Source organism: Panthera tigris, chromosome A1 (genome assembly GCF_018350195.1).
Source record: "Panthera tigris isolate Pti1 chromosome A1, P.tigris_Pti1_mat1.1, whole genome shotgun sequence".
Taxonomy (NCBI): Eukaryota; Metazoa; Chordata; class Mammalia; order Carnivora; family Felidae; genus Panthera; species Panthera tigris.
In genome coordinates, this window is record NC_056660.1 from 206,534,250 (window position 1) to 206,553,837 (window position 19,588).

At 40.1% G+C, this 19,588-nt stretch overlaps 1 protein-coding gene across 5 annotated transcripts in view; it reads left to right on the top strand.

Moving 5' to 3' along the window:
* Nucleotides 1-17,963, top strand: part of DAB2 (DAB adaptor protein 2) — a 69,546-nt gene extending 51,583 nt beyond the window's left edge. For 3 of the 5 annotated variants that reach the window (XM_015543504.2, XM_042996107.1, XM_042996114.1), the window contains 10 exons: nt 719-799; nt 1,285-1,311; nt 1,550-1,603; nt 2,012-2,074; nt 6,763-7,416; nt 8,412-8,574; nt 12,535-13,167; nt 13,722-13,831; nt 14,434-14,501; nt 16,214-17,963. In XM_015543504.2, the coding sequence (XP_015398990.2) occupies nt 719-799; nt 1,285-1,311; nt 1,550-1,603; nt 2,012-2,074; nt 6,763-7,416; nt 8,412-8,574; nt 12,535-13,167; nt 13,722-13,831; nt 14,434-14,496 (1,848 nt within the window). In that variant the 3' untranslated portion in view covers nt 14,497-14,501; nt 16,214-17,963. The remainder of the gene's footprint in view (nt 1-718; nt 800-1,284; nt 1,312-1,549; nt 1,604-2,011; nt 2,075-6,762; nt 7,417-8,411; nt 8,575-12,534; nt 13,168-13,721; nt 13,832-14,433; nt 14,502-16,213) is intronic. The other 2 variants (XM_042996132.1, XM_042996127.1) reach the window with 2 other exon arrangements.
* Nucleotides 17,964-19,588: the final 1,625 nt, after the last annotated feature.

Consider the following 19,588-nt stretch of genomic DNA (forward strand, 5'->3'; position numbering starts at 1 on the left):
CCAGGCCTTGAGATACACCTGGAGGGAGACTTGTCCTCAGTTCATCACAGAGTGTCTGTCACTCAACTAGAGAGCTTGCTAGAGACAGTTAGATGTAGGAGGACTAAACAGTGACTCAGAAGATGACTATCTTTATTGGTCTTAGGAATCATTTTTCATGCTTATTTATTTATTCTGAGAGAGAGAGACAGAGAGAGGCAGAGATAGAGAGAGACAGAGACAGAGACAGAGAATCCCAAGCAGGTTCCGTGCTGCCAGTGCAGAGCCCAACGTGGGGCTCAAACCCACAAACTGTGAGATCATGACCTGAGCTGAAATCAAGAGTCTGTTGCTGAACCGACTGAGCCACCTAGGTGCCCCAGGAATCATTTTTAAATGTCATTGACACCCATATTGTGTATGGACAAGGATTGTTAGAATGGACTTTCTCCTAAGGTGAATGTTGATTTTAGAACAATAGTGAATGATTCCCAAAAATCCTGGAGCAGTTGGGAAACTATCATGATCCTTCTTGTTTTGTTTAAATACTTATTAACTCTGCCAGCCTGTATGTATCTGGCAGTGGGGATTGAGGTAGTGGTGATTCCCTCTAAACCGGGGGAGGATAGTAAGGAACTTTAAGAGAAAGGAAGAAACAGTACTAATCAGAACTGATGGGGACAAAGAGAAGAAAATAGTAAGATTAAAATACTCATAAAGATGCTTTTTCTTGCTTTAGGCTGAGCCATTAGTTGTTGATCTTAAAGACCTCTTTCAAGTTATCTATAATGTAAAGAAAAAGGAAGAAGAAAAGAAAAAGGCAAGTATTACCCACTATTGGCTCTGTTACACTTAAGACTATATTCAGGACCATGTTTGAACATTATGTAAATAAATATATGGCATGTCTGCAGAGTTGACTTCTTTGTGGCTCTTCAAAGTATAGAAAGTATAGAAATGTATTGTCTATTTTTCCAATACAGCAATTGATGGATGTTATAGTTAGATACCTGATTTTCTGTTCCTGACTTTTGTTATCTGTCCCCACAAGCTTCACATTGGTTCTAAGGACTATACAGGTCCACCAAATTTAAGTTCAGAAACTGTATTCAAATCTAGTATTGATATGAAAAGGGCAGGCCAGGAAATGTAGGGCAGAAATAATATGCAAGACTCTCTCTTGCCTTGTGCCAGTGAACCCATACGTGTGTGTGTGTGTGTATAACCGTAGATATATATATATATATACTAATTTAACTTCCTTTAACTGTAATTACTAAGATCACCGAATTTGTGTCTTTCTAGATGGAAGAAGCCAACAAGGCAGTAGAGGTAAAACTGCGTCTTTATGTCTTATGAATTGCACATGTGATGTGTATAAGTCCTTGTTTGCTACCTGTCCAAGCATGCTCCCCCACCAGCTTATGACCATGTGTTCATGATTTCCCTAGCCATAGAAGATGTACAGTTGAATGGCCAGTGCCAAAATCATAACTGCTTAGCAAACCAATACACTAAGAAATTAAATTCTATAAGAAAAGTCACCCTTAAACATTTGCCATCTTTTCAGAATGGGAGTGAGACCCTCCTGACCCTTGATGACCAAGCTAACAAACTAAAATTGGTATGTATGTTATTTTTTATGATTCCTATTTGCCTGAACATAGGTTTACTTCCTATAGATGTTGCTTATGCCAAATCTGCATTGAATACGTATGGACGTCCTATTATGACAGCTATTTCCCTAAACATTAGTATAACATTTATATCAAGATACAAAGTAATCTTTTTAGTAGACACATTTGAATCTAATCCAAAGACTTTTTTAAGAGTGTGGATCAGATGGATTTGTTTGGGAACATGTCTACACTTCCAGACCTAAATAGCCTAATATCAAATCTGTATTAGTTAAATAAAAATAAAATTGTGACAATGGTTTTCCTAAGTCTTAGTTTAGGAAACAATTACAACAATATACAAAGTACTATTTTTTAGTAGACACATCTGAATCTAATCCAAATACTTTTTCAAGGGTGTTGACCAGATGGATTTGTTTGGGGACATGTCTACACCTCCTGACCTAAATAGTCCAACAGTAAGTGTCTGTTTTTAAATTTGCAATGTAATGGAAATGGCATCTGTAACTCAAATTGGCAATTAACCAGAAATCTCGAGCATCTCGAAACTTGGAAGATGACTGCTGATTTTTCTGCATAATGTATAAATGGCTCCTAGAACCAATTTGCATCTTAAGTTACCATGGGAACATATCAACACTAACTCAGATATATTAATTTTGCTTGGAGATTAGATTTGAGCAATAAGATAGGCAATGCGATCCTTTCTGGTATTATTTAGGATCAGAAGAAGAGCTGAAAAGTAATTCTTGGCAAAAGTCTACCTGAAGGAAGTATTTGCTAGATGATTAATTATAAAGCCACTTGGCTTCTTCAATTTTTTTCTATTCTTTCTATTGTGATTTAGCGGCATAAGCTTGGTGTGAAGTAAGTCTTAAAACAAATAAGATGTTCAGTTACGTTTAACCAAGGCCTGTTTTTGTTTAAAAACGTTGTTCATTCTGTGCGGGACGCTATAGTGTATCAAGCCTTCTTAATGTCGCCCTATCCGTGACAACTACGTGAGAATGGAGCACTATTTTCCTTTAGAGATAAGGAAAGGGTGATGCAGGAAAAACTCACTTGCCCAAGAAAGAGGTCCAGATTCAAGGCCTAAACACCAACCTCACATCTTCCAAAACAGTCCTCAAGTTAAACTACCCATGAAATTTTGGATCACTTCTTACAACTATTATTTTGTTTTGACAGTTTCTTGAGTACCTGAGATTTGCAGGGCACAGAAATGAGTGAGATGTACAATGTCAATGAGATCATGGAGTTTACTGTCAAGTGGGGAGCCCAACATTAAAACTAATCACAAAGCCTATTAGTTGATGTTAATCAGAGGGTATTTATCTAGTTTAGAGGTTCATATAATGCCTCAGAGTAAATGAGTTTCTGGACTTGAATGTAAAAGATGATGAGGCAGTAACCAGACAAAAAGCACATCGGTCTAGAATAATGAGAAGAATGTCTGTCTAGGAGTCTGTTACATCAGGGAATTACCAAGCAAGTCTACATGACCAAAAAGGTCATAGGAATTAAAGCAGCAGCAGATCAAGGACTGGGTAAGTCTCACTTGCCAGAATATCTCCGGGAATGCCAGCCCTGAACTTTCACATAAAATGGCCAGGCCCACTGAGATGAAAGCAGCCAGGGCTGCATGGTCTCTCTTCTGTCCCCAACCCTGTGACATGCACAGTGCAAACCAGCATTTTAATGAAGACGTACAAAGCCTCCAATAGAGAAGAATCCTGTTTAATGTTCTTTTCAGCAGTGAGTTCTAATTCACTTGTCTGTGGAGACTTTACTCTTCACAAACTTTTTGAAATACAAGATTAGATGATCCTGAAATGTCCATCATAGCTCTGAGGTCCTTTTGATTCCTACACAACTTCGCCCCCTCTTCTATTGTAGCCCCTTTCCAAAGTAAATTGATATCTGAATGATCTACTTTCCAAGTGTAATGGACATTCAAACAAGTACGTTGACAGAGATCTAAGCACTCAGGCTATGAAGTAGAATTCCAGTGGGATAGGCAAGGAAGCAATGACTATTTAATCTGCTTCAGTAGACTTCTAGAAAGTTCTGAAAAAGGAAATGAAAAACAACATGATTAATCCTGAGTTTTATTTATATTATACTTAATGCCTTCAAAGAGTTTTTGGTTTAAAGAAATAACATGGAAGATTTAGATAAACTAACAATAAATTAAAGTGATAAATATCATGAAAGCAGATGATATCTGATTAAGAAAGAGAATGCTAACAGAACTAATTATGTGCCGATTGGATTTTGCCAACATGGTCTTACATATTGACTCCATATTCCTAGGTCACAAAATAGATTTATCTCTATTTGATAAAACCAGAATGTTTAAAAATGTTCATAATCTTACAACAGTTTCTCTGGAAGAGATGAAGAGAAGAAATCTAAATTACTTGGACTTTATTAGTGGTTCCCTGACCCATTTGCTCCACCCCCAACATTTTATACAGGATAGTTTTATGCATTGCAAATGAGACTCATGTTGCAAACTAAGTGGGATCCCTTAGAACATATTTTTATTGGCAATTAACTGAACGATATTCTTCCATACTGTCACTTAAAAGAAAAAGAAGAAAAAACAAAATGACATGCTCTCAAACTTTAAAAATAACCATTCAAAACTGTTATTATGAGAAGAGCATAAGGTAGGACCCACCCTGAAGGAGGTTAAGTTTGGTAGAGGGATGGAATCGGCACAAAGCACAGTGTCTTGCATACATAAGATGCCATGGGTGGGCACAGGTGATGATGAAATAGATCAATGAAAAAAGGTTTTGTAAAGAATCTGAACTTGAATTGGGTCTTTGAAGTGTGTAGGAAAATAGAGAGTAGTTAAGCTAAAAGTAAACTGGGTCCTATTGTAGGTCATTTTGAAAGGCTAGCTAATGAAGTTATTTTAACATAGGGGATAGAAAGAAGCCACTGAAAGCTTTGGGCAGAGAAGTCCAGGATTAGGCAGACTGGAATGGTTGGGAGAGATTAGCTACTTGGAGAAAGCTAGGCTGTGGAACTCAGTATAGAAGACGTTGCCTTTGTACAGAGACCTTTTTGATTTCCTGCATTCTCCTCTTACTGAAGCCCCATAAGAGCAGGGATTGATTGCATTTCACGTTCATGTTACCAGTGCTTGTTTCTCAGGTGCTCAGATGATGACCCAGTGGTTGCAATGTTGACAATGCAACAAAGAACTAATGAGGTTCTGACCTAGGAGGTGGATGAGGAGTCTTACATCATTCCACTGTGGCCTATGAACTAGACTCTTAATCCTGGGTTAACAACAAACCCAACCTGAGGAGAGCCTTATACATTTTACTTATAGGGTGACTATTCAGAAGTCTAACATTGTGGCTCCTGTTTGGTGTCCTAAGAACTTCTTCAGAAGTATTTGAAAAGGAGAACCCTACCAGCTGTGAACACCCAACTGTTCTAACCCAGAGGTGGCTCATCATAAATGAATAAATATTGAAATCACAAACTTTTGCAATATGTTTTGTCCTCTCTTGATTGTTACGGATCCCTACATTAAGAGATCTTCCAATTCATTTCTTTGATTTAAAAAAATTTTTTTTTAATTACAAGCTCTTTCTTCTGACAAATTCTTATGGTTATGGAGAAAAACTGGCTTTGAAAAATAGTGTTTTTATACCTAACAGTAAAGGAAGCCAAAAAATAGATTACCAATTAGGTCTGACTGAGGACCTAGACTTTCTAAAAATATGTTCTTTTAAAGCCAGGGAGGCCTATTTTTATTTACTAATTTGAGAATTTCATATTCCCTTTAAGTTGTTTTTGTCCCAGTGATCAAAAATATCCAGCATCAGGGTGATGCTGGACCTCTAACTTCCATCTCAGCTAGGCATTGTTTATTGTTTATATTCTTCCGCAGCTAGCATAGATGAGTAGTTAATGGATCAAAGTTGGTCAGAAGAAGGTGTGTCAGTTTGACAGTCCTATCCCAGGGTGAACCTTAATTAGTTATGTCACTGACCTGAATAAAGACATGTCAGATTTTTCAAACTCGCTGATTTTATGTTAAAAAGCATATCTTATCTAACAGTTGGGAACACGAGTAACTAATATACCAGAAAAACGATAGAGAGGGAATGTAATTTGTAGAGTTAGGTATTTGGTATGTTTTTCAAATTAACTCTAAGCCCAAATTCCATCCTATACATGAAGTAAAGATTAGATTGTACATAAATTAAAGATTAGTTGAATTTATTCACCAAATAGATGAGATTACTGTCACAACCTGGGCAACTCTAGGCTGTATTATAAAAAAAAATGCACAAATGCGAGAGGTTACTGTGATATGTTGTTATATATCAGTAGTTGAGTAACACTTTCTTCTTTCTAGAAGGACACAGACAAAAGGATGTGTCCAGAGATTAGGATGATGAGAATGAGAGATCCAGCTTGACTAGCACCTTCAAAAGGATCCTTACATATTTAAAGAGGCATACCTGCCATACCGTGTGATGTGATGGGAAAATCTGTTTTTGCCCCCTAGAGGAAAGACCAATTATAGGGAAATATATTTGACCTTAAATTTTATTACAACCGAAACTATAAAATATTAGGCAATGAATTTGGTCATTTAGAGAGAGACTGTTACATGACTCTAAGGGTAGACACATGGGACGGGATGGGACCGTGCATCAGGTGGGGAAGCAGAGTTAGGTGTCAGAGGTCTTGTCTTACTTTCAAGCTCAATGTACTCAGATAATTGCTTAGAGTGACTTGCAATCGGTTCCCTTTAAGACTTGCAAAGGCAGGAATTGGAACAATGCTGATCATGAACTCAGCCAGTCTGTAAGGGTAAGAGACACATGACTAGAGCAAACAACAATATAATTTCACTTAATGAAGGGCCAGCAAAATTGAGACCTAAATAAAAAGTCAAGGGGCAGGGAGGGCCAGGGAGGACCTTTTCACCACTAGTAAAGAATGCACTCAGGGAGGTGATGGGAGGAGAAAATGGTCAATCTGTCTGTCAAGACAAAACTTTAATGGGAGTTTTGATAGTCCTGATCATCTTAGGTAGCTTTCTCATTTGAAGTCACGACATGGACTAACACTTTCTTTTCTCTTTTTTTTTTTTTCTTCCCAAATGTGATAGGAAAGCAAAGATATCCTGTTAGTGGATCTAAACTCTGAAATCGACACCAATCAGAATTCTTTAAGAGAAAATCCATTCTTAACAAATGGCATTACCTCCTGCTCTCTTCCTCGACCAAAGCCTCAGGCAGCTTTCTTGCCTGAAAATGCCTTTTCTGCCAATCTCAACTTCTTTCCCACCCCTAATCCTGATCCTTTCCGTGACGATCCTTTTGCACAGCCAGACCAATCGACACCCTCTTCGTTCGATTCTCTCAAATCTTCAGATCAGAAGAAAGAGAATTTGAGTAGTTTGTCTCCTCCACTGAGTAACGGGCCCCTGAATGGGGATGTTGATTACTTTGGTCAGCAGTTTGACCAAATCTCTAACCGGACTGGCAAACAGGAAGCTCAGGCAGGCCCGTGGCCCTTTTCAAGTACGCAAACACAGCCAGCAGTGAGAACTCAAAATGGGGTATCTGAAAGAGAACAGAACGGCTTCCATGTCAAATCCTCCCCGAACCCTTTTGTGGGAAGCCCTCCCAAAGGACTGTCCGTACCGAATGGCGTAAAGCAGGACTTGGAAAGCTCTGTCCAGTCCTCACCACATGACTCCATAGCCATTATCCCACCTCCACAAAGTACCAAACCAGGACGAGGCAGAAGGACTGCTAAGGTGAATTGTCTTCTCCACATATCCATTGGCAGAATGCATGTTCGGTACCAAAGGGTGGTGTGATGCAATCTCTCTTTCCTGCTGCTATTGTAGTTTCCTGTGTGGCTGTAAAATAGACGGTGGGATAAGGCACATCTTTCTCCAGGAATACCTTCCTCCAGTCGCCACCCTTTCTGAGCTCACCAGTGTTTTCACGCCCTGCTTGCTGTTTGCATGTCTTGTCACTTATTATTAACTAAACACAAGTTTTTCCATTTTTAATGCTGCTATGCTTCTGTACCTCTGGTAAGTTTGATCGTCACGTTCTGGAAGGGGAGGGCAAGGGTTCTTGTGATTCCTTGTGTACCTTACCTACACTAACACCCCCCCCCCCACCCCTCATGTTGCATTAATATCCAAGGTGGTGGTGGAAAATTCTGGAGTTTGCCTCCTCTATTCAATGCTGACTGAATAATCCATTGTTTTAAGAGAGATTTATATATTTACTATGATCACTTCATTCAAAAGCAATTTAAAATGGTTTCTGTAAGGATCTTTTTAAAAATCTCACTAGAATGTGCAGGCTGGCCTCATAGTTGGACTGCAGTATCATCTTTATGCAGACTTATTTAAATCCAGTAGAATAATCAAAAAAATGTGGGTTACTTATTTATTTATAGTTGTCCTTGCCTTCCCAGCTTTAAGCTTTTAGCTGACAAGGAGACCAGACAGATACGAATGTGTAAATGAGTAAAATAGATTTCACCTTGACAGTCCTCTTTACATCAGTTACCAAGACCCAATATTCTGTCCACTGCAGGGATCTGTCTTTTTTGGGGGGCTGGGGGAGCGGGGAGGAGGAGGGGGGGAAGGGTTGGCTTTTTGTAGTTTATCAGTAAGCGGAAAAGCTTTTCTTTGTGTGGTTCCCAAATTTGAGGTAACAGAATAAGAGACGGAATAAAGCTGACTTTCAACTGTTACTGAGTAACTCTCGTATCTCCCTCTCGCCCTATCAGTCTCCAGCAAAAGACTTGCTTGCATCAGACATCTTTACCCCTCCTGTCTCCGAACCTCCCGGCCAGACATCACCTACAGGACAGTCTGCAACCCTACAGACCAACCCTCTGGATCTCTTCAAAACAAATGCTTCTACCCCAGTGGGACCCCTTGCAGGTCTAGGTAGGTGCCAAAGATCGAGTTAGATTTTCTGTTGCTTTCACTCATAAGATTATAAGGCAAAGGAGGAAGGTACTTCAGATCCATTGAGGTGCCAGGGACATAAGAGCTGAGCATCCTGGGGTGACTTTCTCCCACTTTTACTTCTGTACACCCCACCCTCATTTGGTACTCTTGACTTGTAACTGAAGTTTGGCTCCTGGAGTTGGCATGTGAGAAGAAATCCATGATCAATATCGCACTTACCTGAGCCAAGTGGCAATGGATTACAGAAGACAACTGTAAGGGATTCTGGAGCTCAGACCAGCTTCATTGGAGAAACGGGGTGGAGTTGGGAGAGTCTTATCTGTGATCTGCATTGGCAAAACTGGTGATTAGTTTACTAGATCAAAGCCCTATCTCCTATTAAGTTGATACGCTTCTTGGATAGGATATCGTATCCTATCCTTCCCCTGAGAGGGATAGAAGTTAAGTCCAATGCAAGTGTAAGTCATAGAATGAAAGTCTTAGGTTCTCAGCCCAGCTCTGTTCTGGACATACAGTGTGTATGAGACAGGCATATATTCTGAGCAGTCTCTGAATACTTCAGCCTTAGCTGTTCCTTGTCCATATTTTGGCCCACTGAGTGTCTTAGTAGAGTTGGAAGACAAGTGCCAGAAACCTGAAGTTGAGGAGAACACAGAGATAAAGGAAGAGATGGGATGTTATCAGATACCCAGGATGTGCTGGGGCTCGTTCATAAATGTGTCTTCAGCTCACGTGAGCCACTGAGCCACTCTGAAGCAAGACACTGGGGAAGGCCACTTGGCTGAGGACTGGCGCTGCTGTTCTTTGCCCACAGCCTCCAGTTCTTTTCTGCCTCCGTGGTAGTCTTCAGAAACCCTGACAATAGTCCTTGCTGTCCTGCTGGGAATTCTCTTTGATTTTCTGCTTCTTGGCACCTCCATAAGCTCCAAACAGACTCTCTGTCTTGGGAGGGGTTTGGGGAACTATGGATGAAGAGGGACTCTCTTCCCCATTTTGTAATATTTGACCAGGGCTCTTGGTTTTCTCTGCCTCCTACAGAGTCAGTTATCAGGACCCTTTGTTTATTTGTTTGTTTGTTTGCTTGTTTCCCCTGCTGCTTTCCTGCAAAGGAAAATATGTCCATTTTGTCATATTAAATCTGTTTAATCATATCTGGAGTATGGTGACAAGACTGGGGTGTTACCCAACTGCTGAGTGGCTGAAATCAATGTGAGTGTGAGAAACCAACTTATTTCAGGTCTCTGATTGTATTTACACCATCAAGACTCTCTCTAAAAACTTCATGTGTCTTGGGGGCTTCCCCTTTTTTGCGTCGCTCCTTTCCCTGTCCCCCAAGTGGAGCTGGAAGGTGCTTTTCCTTGTAGAAACGTTGAGAGCTTGCGTGCACTGCCTGCGACTAGATCACATCACAGAGCTCTGCAGTCTAATATCAGTGCCCTGAAGAATTTTTACAGCCAATATTTAACAAGTCAGCTCGAAAATACAGCTGGACCCTATAACTGTTAATTTATTCAGACGAAGTGAAGCTTTTTGGCTAGGTGCCCCTGTTGAGGCCTTGGGGTATACAACTGCAGAATACTGATGATTCTTCCAAGTTTGGACATGGGACTCAAACTGAGCTCTACAGTATAGCCCCTGTCCACTAGCAGGGATCCTCAGCCAAACCATGGAAGGTTGTAGGTCTGGCTTCCGCTAGACCCAGCTGGGGGACTGTCTCTTCTGGAGAACTGGGGGTGGGGAGAGGGTAATGTAGAAAGCTGAGCCTTCAGATTTGGCTAGCTACCCTGTGTTTTAATCTAGCACCAGAAGGTAATAAAATTAACTTCTTACACTCACACTCTCTTTTTCCTTACCTCTTGCCTCTACTTTCTCCAGCAGAGCCTTGGGTGTCTTGGAAACACGGTGCATGGGATCTCCTAGATGGGAATGAAGGCTGACATTTGCATATACTGGGAAAGCCTTTAATTCCTGGCAAATACAATATTTGTCTCTTTAACCACCACCACTCCCACTAACAGCATCTATGACTAAAGCCATACATTTTACTAAAGGCAAAAGTCATCCAGACATGAAGATGATAAAATTCTACCCACTTTGCACATTCAGTTGACGTAAATTATTAATGAGCGACTCTGGCTTTGGTTAATAAAATTTAAATAAATTTGCCTTAAAATGCTAGCCATAACTTCACTCAAACCCAACCCACTTTTAGAACCCCATATTATGGAATGCAAAAGGACTTTTCCCTTGATTAGTTGTGAAAAAAAATACATATGTTCTTTAGTGTACATGAAGTCTGATTTCTGTAGCCACAAAATGAGTATTTGAATTAATTTCCACTAAAAAAAGTAGTCCTGTCCCTCGATGCCAAGGAGGCAGAACAGGAAAATAGGGTGATGGATTTGGAGCTGGTATTCCTGGGTTACCAGGATATTGTTACAGACTGTGAGCTTCCCAATTTTAATAATGAATATTCTTGTACCCAGTTCCCTAACCTCAAAAAATAAGCATGTTAATTTAGCTAGATGACCTTTTCTGAAACCTACCACTGTCCATGAGCACATCACACAACGTCATGGCCAGATGACTAGCACTCATGATGATACAGTTGAGTCAAATAACGTTAATCTCCAATACTAAGAAAATTCAAGATAGAATATCTTGCTTGCTACATCAGCCCCTGAACATCATTTTTAAAATATTTCTCACTCTGGAAACAAAAACATTCCTAACCCAAGTTAGGAGTTTGGAGGCCCTTTCTTAGTTTAGTCAGAAAATTTTCATAACTAAAGAACACTCTACTCCAAAGCTCAAAGCAAGTAGATTTTGAGAGCAGTGCATCATTCGTAGAATGGTATGAGGCTGAATTTAGATTTTTTGTTTGTGGTGGCAGTTTGTTTCTCAAGTAGAGGGAGAAGATATTGGAGAGACCTGTATTTTAACAATTTCACCAGTTCTTAATCCGCATGGCAAAGACACTAGAGAAGGAGTCATTCCCCCCCACAAAGATTAGATGCCTGGACACAGGCAATTAGTTACCTCAGAAGGTATAGTTTTTTTGTCTTGGGGGGGGGGATATTTTTGTTTGTTTTTGTTTTGTTTTGTTTTGTTTTGTTTTGCTTCGCTTCATGTTGTCTTCTCTCCCTCCCTCATTCTTTGAAGTATTCTGTTCTGACTTCTGGCAAGGTTTAGTGAGTGACACATGGCAGGAAGCACTTTTATTTGAAACAGCTCTCCCAGGATAACCAGCCTTTCCTCCACATTTATATATATAAAAGTCTTAAACTATCTTGGCATCAGCCAGATTTTATCATCCTTTTATATGGCTATGTCAACCTTGGCAGCATTTAAAAGCAAAGAAACTGAAATGGTTTCTTCAGGATGCAAGCATGTTGAGGCCTAATATACATGCATGATAGCTGGTTTCCATAAGACTCCAGACGTGAGCCAACTGCCAAATGAAAAGATCAAGTCAATGACTCAGAGTACCCAATGGATTATCTTAATTAACTAGTTCATAATCAGCATGGTTTGTTTATATAAATGTATTCACTCAACAAATACATTCATGCTATTGACAGGCTGTGTCCTAGCTGTTTGAAATGTATCAGTATGATAAGCACTCATTTTTTCATGACTAGGTCCTTATGGATTGTATTCCTCTTATAATGAGAAAAGTTTAAAAAGCTGTGGTAGAAAGAAAGGGCTTCAAAATGCAACCAACATTTGAATGCCAGCTATCTTGCATTAGCTACTTAATCTTTAGAGTAATCTAATCTCTTGGGGCCTTTATTTCCATGTCAGCTTTAAGGCTTAAGGAAGGTGTTTACCATGTAGATGCCCTGTAAATGCCCCCCCAGAGAGTTGTGCTTTCTGAAACTCAAGAATTGTCTTCAAGCTTGTGTCCTAATAAGTCCTTTCTCTTGCTTTCTTCAGGTGGTATACCAGTTAGTCCCCCTCAGGCAGGACCATGGAACCCAACATCTTTAGTCTTCAATCAGTCCGCGTCAGTGGTCCCGGGAGCCATGATGAGTGGTCAGCCTTCAGGATTCAGTCAGCCAGTTGTTTTTACCACAAGCCCAGGTGTTCCAAGTTGGAATCAGCCGTCATCCTTTGCAGCTTCAACTTCCCCTCCAGGCCCTGTTGTTTGGGGCCCGTCAGCCTCTGTGGCACCCAATACTTGGTCATCAACAAGCTCTTTGGGGAACCCTTTCCAGAGCAATATTTTTCCAACTTCTGCTATGTCTTCCCAGCCCCCTCCTATGCTCTCCTCTCTCCTGGTCACTCCTCCTCAACCACCTCCCAGAACTGGCCCTCCAAAGGACATCTCCAGTGATGCCTTCACTGCCTTGGACCCACTTGGGGATAAAGAAGTGAAAGAGGTGAAAGAAATGTTCAAGGACTTTCAACTTCGGCAGCCACCTGCTGTGCCTGCAAGGAAGGGAGAGCAGACTTCCTCTGGGACTTCAAGTGCCTTCTCCAGTTATTTCAACAGCAAAGTTGGCATTCCTCAGGAGAATGCAGACCATGATGACTTTGATGCTAATCAACTGTTGAAAAAGATCAATGGTAAGCTACCCACTGCTCTGCCTACTGTACCAACAAGTATTTCCACTGTCATATGGGTCCGCAGAGTCCCTTAGAAGAAACTTCCTCCACCCACCAAGAGCCTTAGGCTCGCTTTCTTTGGTAATCAGTGGTTATGGAGACAACTTGACCAGTTAGTTACTTATGGAACGAACTGTTTACCTTGGCTCTTTCTAAGGGCTGGCCCAATGCTGCCCTCTTGTGACAATCCCTAAAAGGGCTGCCAAGAACTATTGAAATTCAGTGGGTTGTGGTACCTGGAAGGCTGTAAAACAGAACCTCAGCCATACTACACGGCCTTAAGTGAGGGAATTCTGAATCTCTTCCACTTCAGGTAAATACGCACAGCCTCCCCTTGTGATGAATTTGCCTGTAATAATCACTGGGAGTCCTAGTATTTGGTGGTGATTTTTGTGTCATGATGTAAATTTCAAAAGTATGGAAGTTTAATTTCTGAGATAAGCCTGACTGGGGGACTTTTGCCTATATTTGGGGAGAGATTTTCTACTGACTACTTGGCATTTTTTCCCTTCTAGAACCACCAAAGCCAGTTCCCAGACAGGGTTCCCTGCCAGTTACCAAATCTGCTGACAATGCATTTGAGAACCCTTTCTCTAAAGATTCTTTCAGTTCATCACAAGCCTCTGTAAGTATCTACTAGAAGCTGTTGCTCCAAAGTACGTGCCACCTAGAGCTACTGTGTTGTGAATTAACCTTGTTTGAATGATAACTCTTTGATGGTAAAGGATATTTAAATAAGCTTTGCCATTGAGAACCATCACAGTGAAAACATCGACTCAAACTGGGGAGAGATTATGTTTCCAGGGGCTACTATCCTGAGCTTGAGAAATGAGTATCATATAGAAAATGTCTTTTGTATCTCACTTAGCCTGGCTCATAAAAGCACTGTGGGAGAAAATTGAGCAAAATAATACTATCTTTAAAAATCTTTCAAAGATTTAAGTTCCTGATTTCCCACCCACAATTTTTATCTCATAACAACAGTACCTCTCATTTGGGAGAGGCAGACATAATTCATCTCAACTTTAACATCGGTATAAATAATAAATATGCGTCACCAGTTACGATCAGGCAAACACAAATCATTGTAGACCAATATGATATCTCATTTTTCTGGGACCCAAGTGATTTTTAAAGGAATTTGAGAAATCTTAATTGCAGGGTTTTTTTTTTTTTCCTTCATAACTGTAATTAAACCCTATTGACTGAATGGTTTTATCTTCATAGATGGCTTCTCAACCCACATCTCCTGATGTATATAGGGATCCTTTTGGAAATCCTTTTGCCTAACTTCTGTAAGTAGAAGATCTTATTAAGCTTAAGTTTGGTAAGAAAGCATGGCACAGGGGATGAGGGTGAAATTTTAATTTTAGAATTGGTACCAGCTTAAATCTCTGTAACTTAGAAGGAATAGACATGTAAATCTGTGCTTAACTAATTCAATAATGAATAAGCTGGGCACTTAAGAAAAGAATTCTTACACACATTAAAAAACAATAAGGGAGCGCCTGGGTGACTCAGTCGGTTGAGCGTCCAACTTCAGCTCAGGTCATGATCTCACAGTCCATGAGTTCGATCCCTGTGTCGGGCTCTGTGCTGACAGCTCTGTGCCCAGAGCCTGCTTCGGATTCTGCATATAACACATTAATACCTTTCTAGTTGTTTTTTGTTTGGTTTGGTTTTGGTTTTTTTAACCTTCATACTGAAGTGATTGCAAAGGCATTACTTTATTTCCTATAGAAAGTTCGAAATCTGAAGGACCTTTTAAGCTACAGAACAGGTCAGCTAAACAGATGCTGATCACATTTTCTGCCTTCCAAATCAATTTATTACTTTGCGAGAGGTCTCAAAGTTAGTCCAAAATAGTCTGAGGGTATCAAGTTCAAAGGTGGTGACAGCTGCCTGTATCTCCTTCAAAAGCAGCATGGGCGCAGATGAGTCTGCTGGTTGATTGTTCTCACTAGCGGACGTCATCGTAGGTAAGTTATTAGGTGTAACTACCTTAACTGCCTTGCTGGCTCAGCATGACCCTTTCTGTATCAACAAGGAATGGAAGCAACTTTGTCTCATCTTAGAAGATCAAAGTTAGTGGAGGAAAGAAGGCTTGTCTGCATTTTCGAGGAGGGAGGGCATAGCTGGTAGGGGATAAATAAAAATAAGAAAGAAAGAAAGAAAGAAAGAAAGAAAGAAAGAAAGAAAGAAAGAAACCCAAACCCATTTTTTCTAGTCTTTCCCCATCCAGGTGGGACTCCTCAATTCTGTCTTGACCCATCTAGAATTTAATTATTTTAAGTAGATAAATATCTTAAATCTGACACAGACAGTAAGATTGGCTTTATTTGCAATTTGGATTGTTGCCCCTCACTCACCTTCTATAATTACAGTGTTTCTTAAAGTGCTTTTCTATAAAATCTGCTTCAGAGAACGGGCTGAGATTATTGAAAAGGCAAGTTCTTGGGCCCCACTGCAGCCCAAGGAGTCTGGTGCTAAGGAAAGGTCCATTTTAACAAGCAGCCTGGTGATTTCTAATGCCAATAGAGCAGTGCAAGATACTGAAGGGCTAGAAGTCTTAACAGAAGCTCATTCTCACCCTCCTCTCCATGGGAGGCAAACCTGGACAAACAGAAAGGAATAAACTGTATCTGGAGTCTAGGAGGATCGTTTGCACTAAACTGAATTGACTAGAGGTCTCCCTGAAGGCCCTTTCTTCCTTAGGTCATGAAAGAAGGATTATTTTGGTCAACTTGCTAAACTTACAGATTGGGTTTTGGGGTGGGTGAGCAGTTATGGGAGAAAAAAGTTAATATTAGTGAACACTTGCATTAATCACTTTATTACAGGTTCCACACTTATTATCTTATTTAAGCCTCTCACATCAGCCCTAGGAGATCCTATTACTGATGTTTTATTTTTTAATTTTTTTTCTATTACTGATGTTTTAAATGATGACTTCATATTTAATACATTGATATTAACCACAGGTTTTTTCTTCTCTACACTTCTCTAGGAACTTGATATGCTGACTATCCAGAGGAACAAAAAGGTTGGCCTTAGTCAAGGACAAAGCTAATATCCAGATGCCTTGACCTCTGTTCTTGTTCCAGCTTTGACATATTCGCTGTTGCCTTATTTCTTGTTGCCTCTTCCACTTGTAAAATGTCTTTCACTTTCTGTTTAGATTAAAGCTAAACTGAATCTATGGCTTTAAATAAATTAAGACTTTAAATTCTCTAGCTTAATGTAAATGAAGTAGTTTCCCTATTTGAACAGTTGCCTAGTGTGTTTCTAGAACTTTCTAGAACACTCTACCATGGGCCCTCTGGTTGGGAGATGCAGCCATCACAGCTCCTCAAATGACACTGTTTTGAATACATTTTAAAATCCTTACTGTTCCAAGTTGTTTGGGGGTTCTATTTTACTGCAAAGAACCTAAAGGTTATAGCATAACAAGGCACCTTCTTAAGTCTTGCTTCATATCAACATTTAGAGAGAATTTTTAAAGTAAATCTGAAGCAAGTCCAACTTCTAGACACTTGGGAATCTGACACATTTAAGAACCTTTTTAAAAATATAGTTTCTCTTTCTGAAGATTATTTTCTCTCAAGGGTAAGACTGCTCTTGTTTTCCAATCTCTTGCTAGATACTGCAAATGAGGGAAAAGCATTATTTGTCTCTCCTTTCCTCTTCCCTGTGATTCTTTTTTCAGTCAGTTTTGCTCCTAGGTTCATATGGCATTACTTCCCTTTCACAAGCAACAGAGTTTTATGGGGTAAAAATACCTAATGATTCATGGATCTGAAATGTCTCTGCCTTCTCAGTAATTGCTAAGCCCAGTAACTGGAACTGCAAATGGACACAACCTTTATCCTTTCTATGGAATAGGAGGCCATCCTCTTGAGCTGAAGTTCCAGAAGAGCAGTTAATGTTGAAGAAAAACTGAACTCAACTCAGCAATGAAGGACTGTATTCTGAAGAGTAACACATCACAAAGTTCAATGTGATTGTGCCAAACATGTTAGGTGCTTATTTGGGGTCATGCTAGACCTTTGTCAAGTAACTGGAAAACTTTCTTGAAGCCACAGTCTCATAGTTAGTAGGAAGATAAATGGTGGGGAAGGGGGAGAGAAGCTGTAAAACAAGTATTTGGTGTTATCATTGAAAATCTAATGTCTGCAGTATTTTTCTCCTCATAACCTTGGAAACTCTCCCAGTTCATTTCCAGTCATATTGTTAGCCAAGTTCTGAAGGATTTGTTCTTGCCAAAATGAGTTTCACTTTGTTATGTTCATGTTGGTTTTTTAAATGTTGTCTCTTGACCCCTAATGCTCAGGTTCTTGTGGGCGTTAATCAACCATACAATGTTACCTTTGAGTAGAAGAGGAGGATGACTGCTCAGGATCTAAACAAATGGTGGCCTCATGGACCTTTATTGATCAGCCCCAAGTAGTCCAAGCTAAAGCCCTGTGGTTTTATTTTTAATGGTAATAGCTGATTATGTATGGCATAATTTTCCATCTGGCTCCCTACTCAGTCATTATAAACACAGACCTAAAATAGTATTTTATGTGTCCAAATACCTGAATGTGCTAAACTGGAGGCAATTATTTCTAGGTAGTTGAATTTTTGAAAGTAGAAAAATTTTGAAAGTGATGCTCAGCCACACAACTGTTTTGTACATACTTATTTTCTTGTGCACTTTTTTCTGTATGCAAATAAAGCTATAAATTTACTCATTTCAATAAACTGGAATGGCAGAATCTCATGTGTTACCATCAGTTTATTCTTCTATTTGACCCCTGCTTTGAGTTGATGTATTAGAGTCAAGGTATAAAATATATCGTCTACAGTGAGCAAATGTTAGTATATTCTGGATTGTCAGGTGAAGAGAAAGTGGAAATCTGTGAAACAAGAGCATGAGTAAATTATTGTCTGCTAGCTTTCAATGCCTTATTCTCCTCTTTTAGGCCTACACATATTCTTTTCCTGTGAGTTTAATGGGAGTCTGGTGGATAAGACCTGTATCAGAACAACTTCTACTGACATCCAATATAAAAATCGTTTATTAATGAACCCTTGATTCACACCTGCCCTTTGCCTCTCCTTGTTCTTTATTCAGCCATGTTTGACCTCACCAAGACACAACTGTGTGGACTGGTCCAGGCTGGTGTAGACCACTTGGGGAAACTTCTGTGTGTGTTAGGAAGATCCGTGATTAGACATTGTTTTGCCCTAGGACACTTTTAAACACTCTCCCCTAGTATAAAAGTTCAAGGCTCTAATTTTTTTCAAATGACCTAGATATACTGGGAAGATGACCCCAAGGCAGGCCTTGCTCCAGTACAGAGTCTTGATCTTAAACTTTTCTAAGGATTAAGACAAACTTGGTAGCCGATGGGTGTCATTGACTGGTTTTTGATTATAGGTTGTTTGATATCACTGCCTTACCTTTCCCTTTAATTGAAACATTTGTTGGCTTTCTGCCAATAACGAGTGGAATATCAAAAAACAGACTCCACGAAAAGCAGCTTCCAGTAAGCCACAGATGGGCCAGAGAAGGCTGCTGATAAGAACATGTTGCACAAATTATCTGGCTTATCCAGATGCTCTGCAGTATGTCTAACCCACTGAGCCTTGTGTGCTGTTTCCATGTGGCTTAATCTGTAAGATCTTGCCAGCGGTTAACCCTTGGTCATGTATACAAGGGGAGGACATTCATTTCAATGCAGTAGGAACTACTGTCAGCCAAGCAGGGAGAGGTGCTCACCGAAGTGTCTTTGCAAAGTGGAAACAGACCTCTTCTTTGTACGTCTGTTTCGTAACAGTAGTATTCACACCTGTATGTCAGAAGTTCAGCTTTTACGGTGACCCTATTATACCTGGAAGAGTGTTTCTTTTAGGCGTCTAATAGATCTAAGCTAACAGCTGAACTGTAACAGCCAGCATGACCCCAAATTCCTCACATAAATGTAGGCAATACAAAGGGAGAAGGTATTGGTTTTCTCAAGATAATCTTGCATCTATGAAGGGCTTTACCATTTACACAACATAATTTCATTCGTTTGATATCATGATCCTGGCAGAGGGGAGGGGTCTGTCACTGTTCCATCTCATCTGAGGATGGCATCCATGCTTTAAAAGGGTTGCAATCTGGAGCGCCTGGGTGGCTCAGTCGGTTAAGCGTCCGACTTTGGCTCAGGTCATGATCTCATGGTCCATGAGTTCGAGCCCCACATCGGGCTCTGTGCTGACAGCTCAGAGCCTGGAGCCTGCTTCGGATTCTGTGTCTCCCTCTCTCTCTGACCTTCCCCCCTTCATGCTCTGTCTCTCTCTGTCTCAAAAGTAAATAAACATTAAAAAAAAGAAAATAAAAGGGTTGCAATCT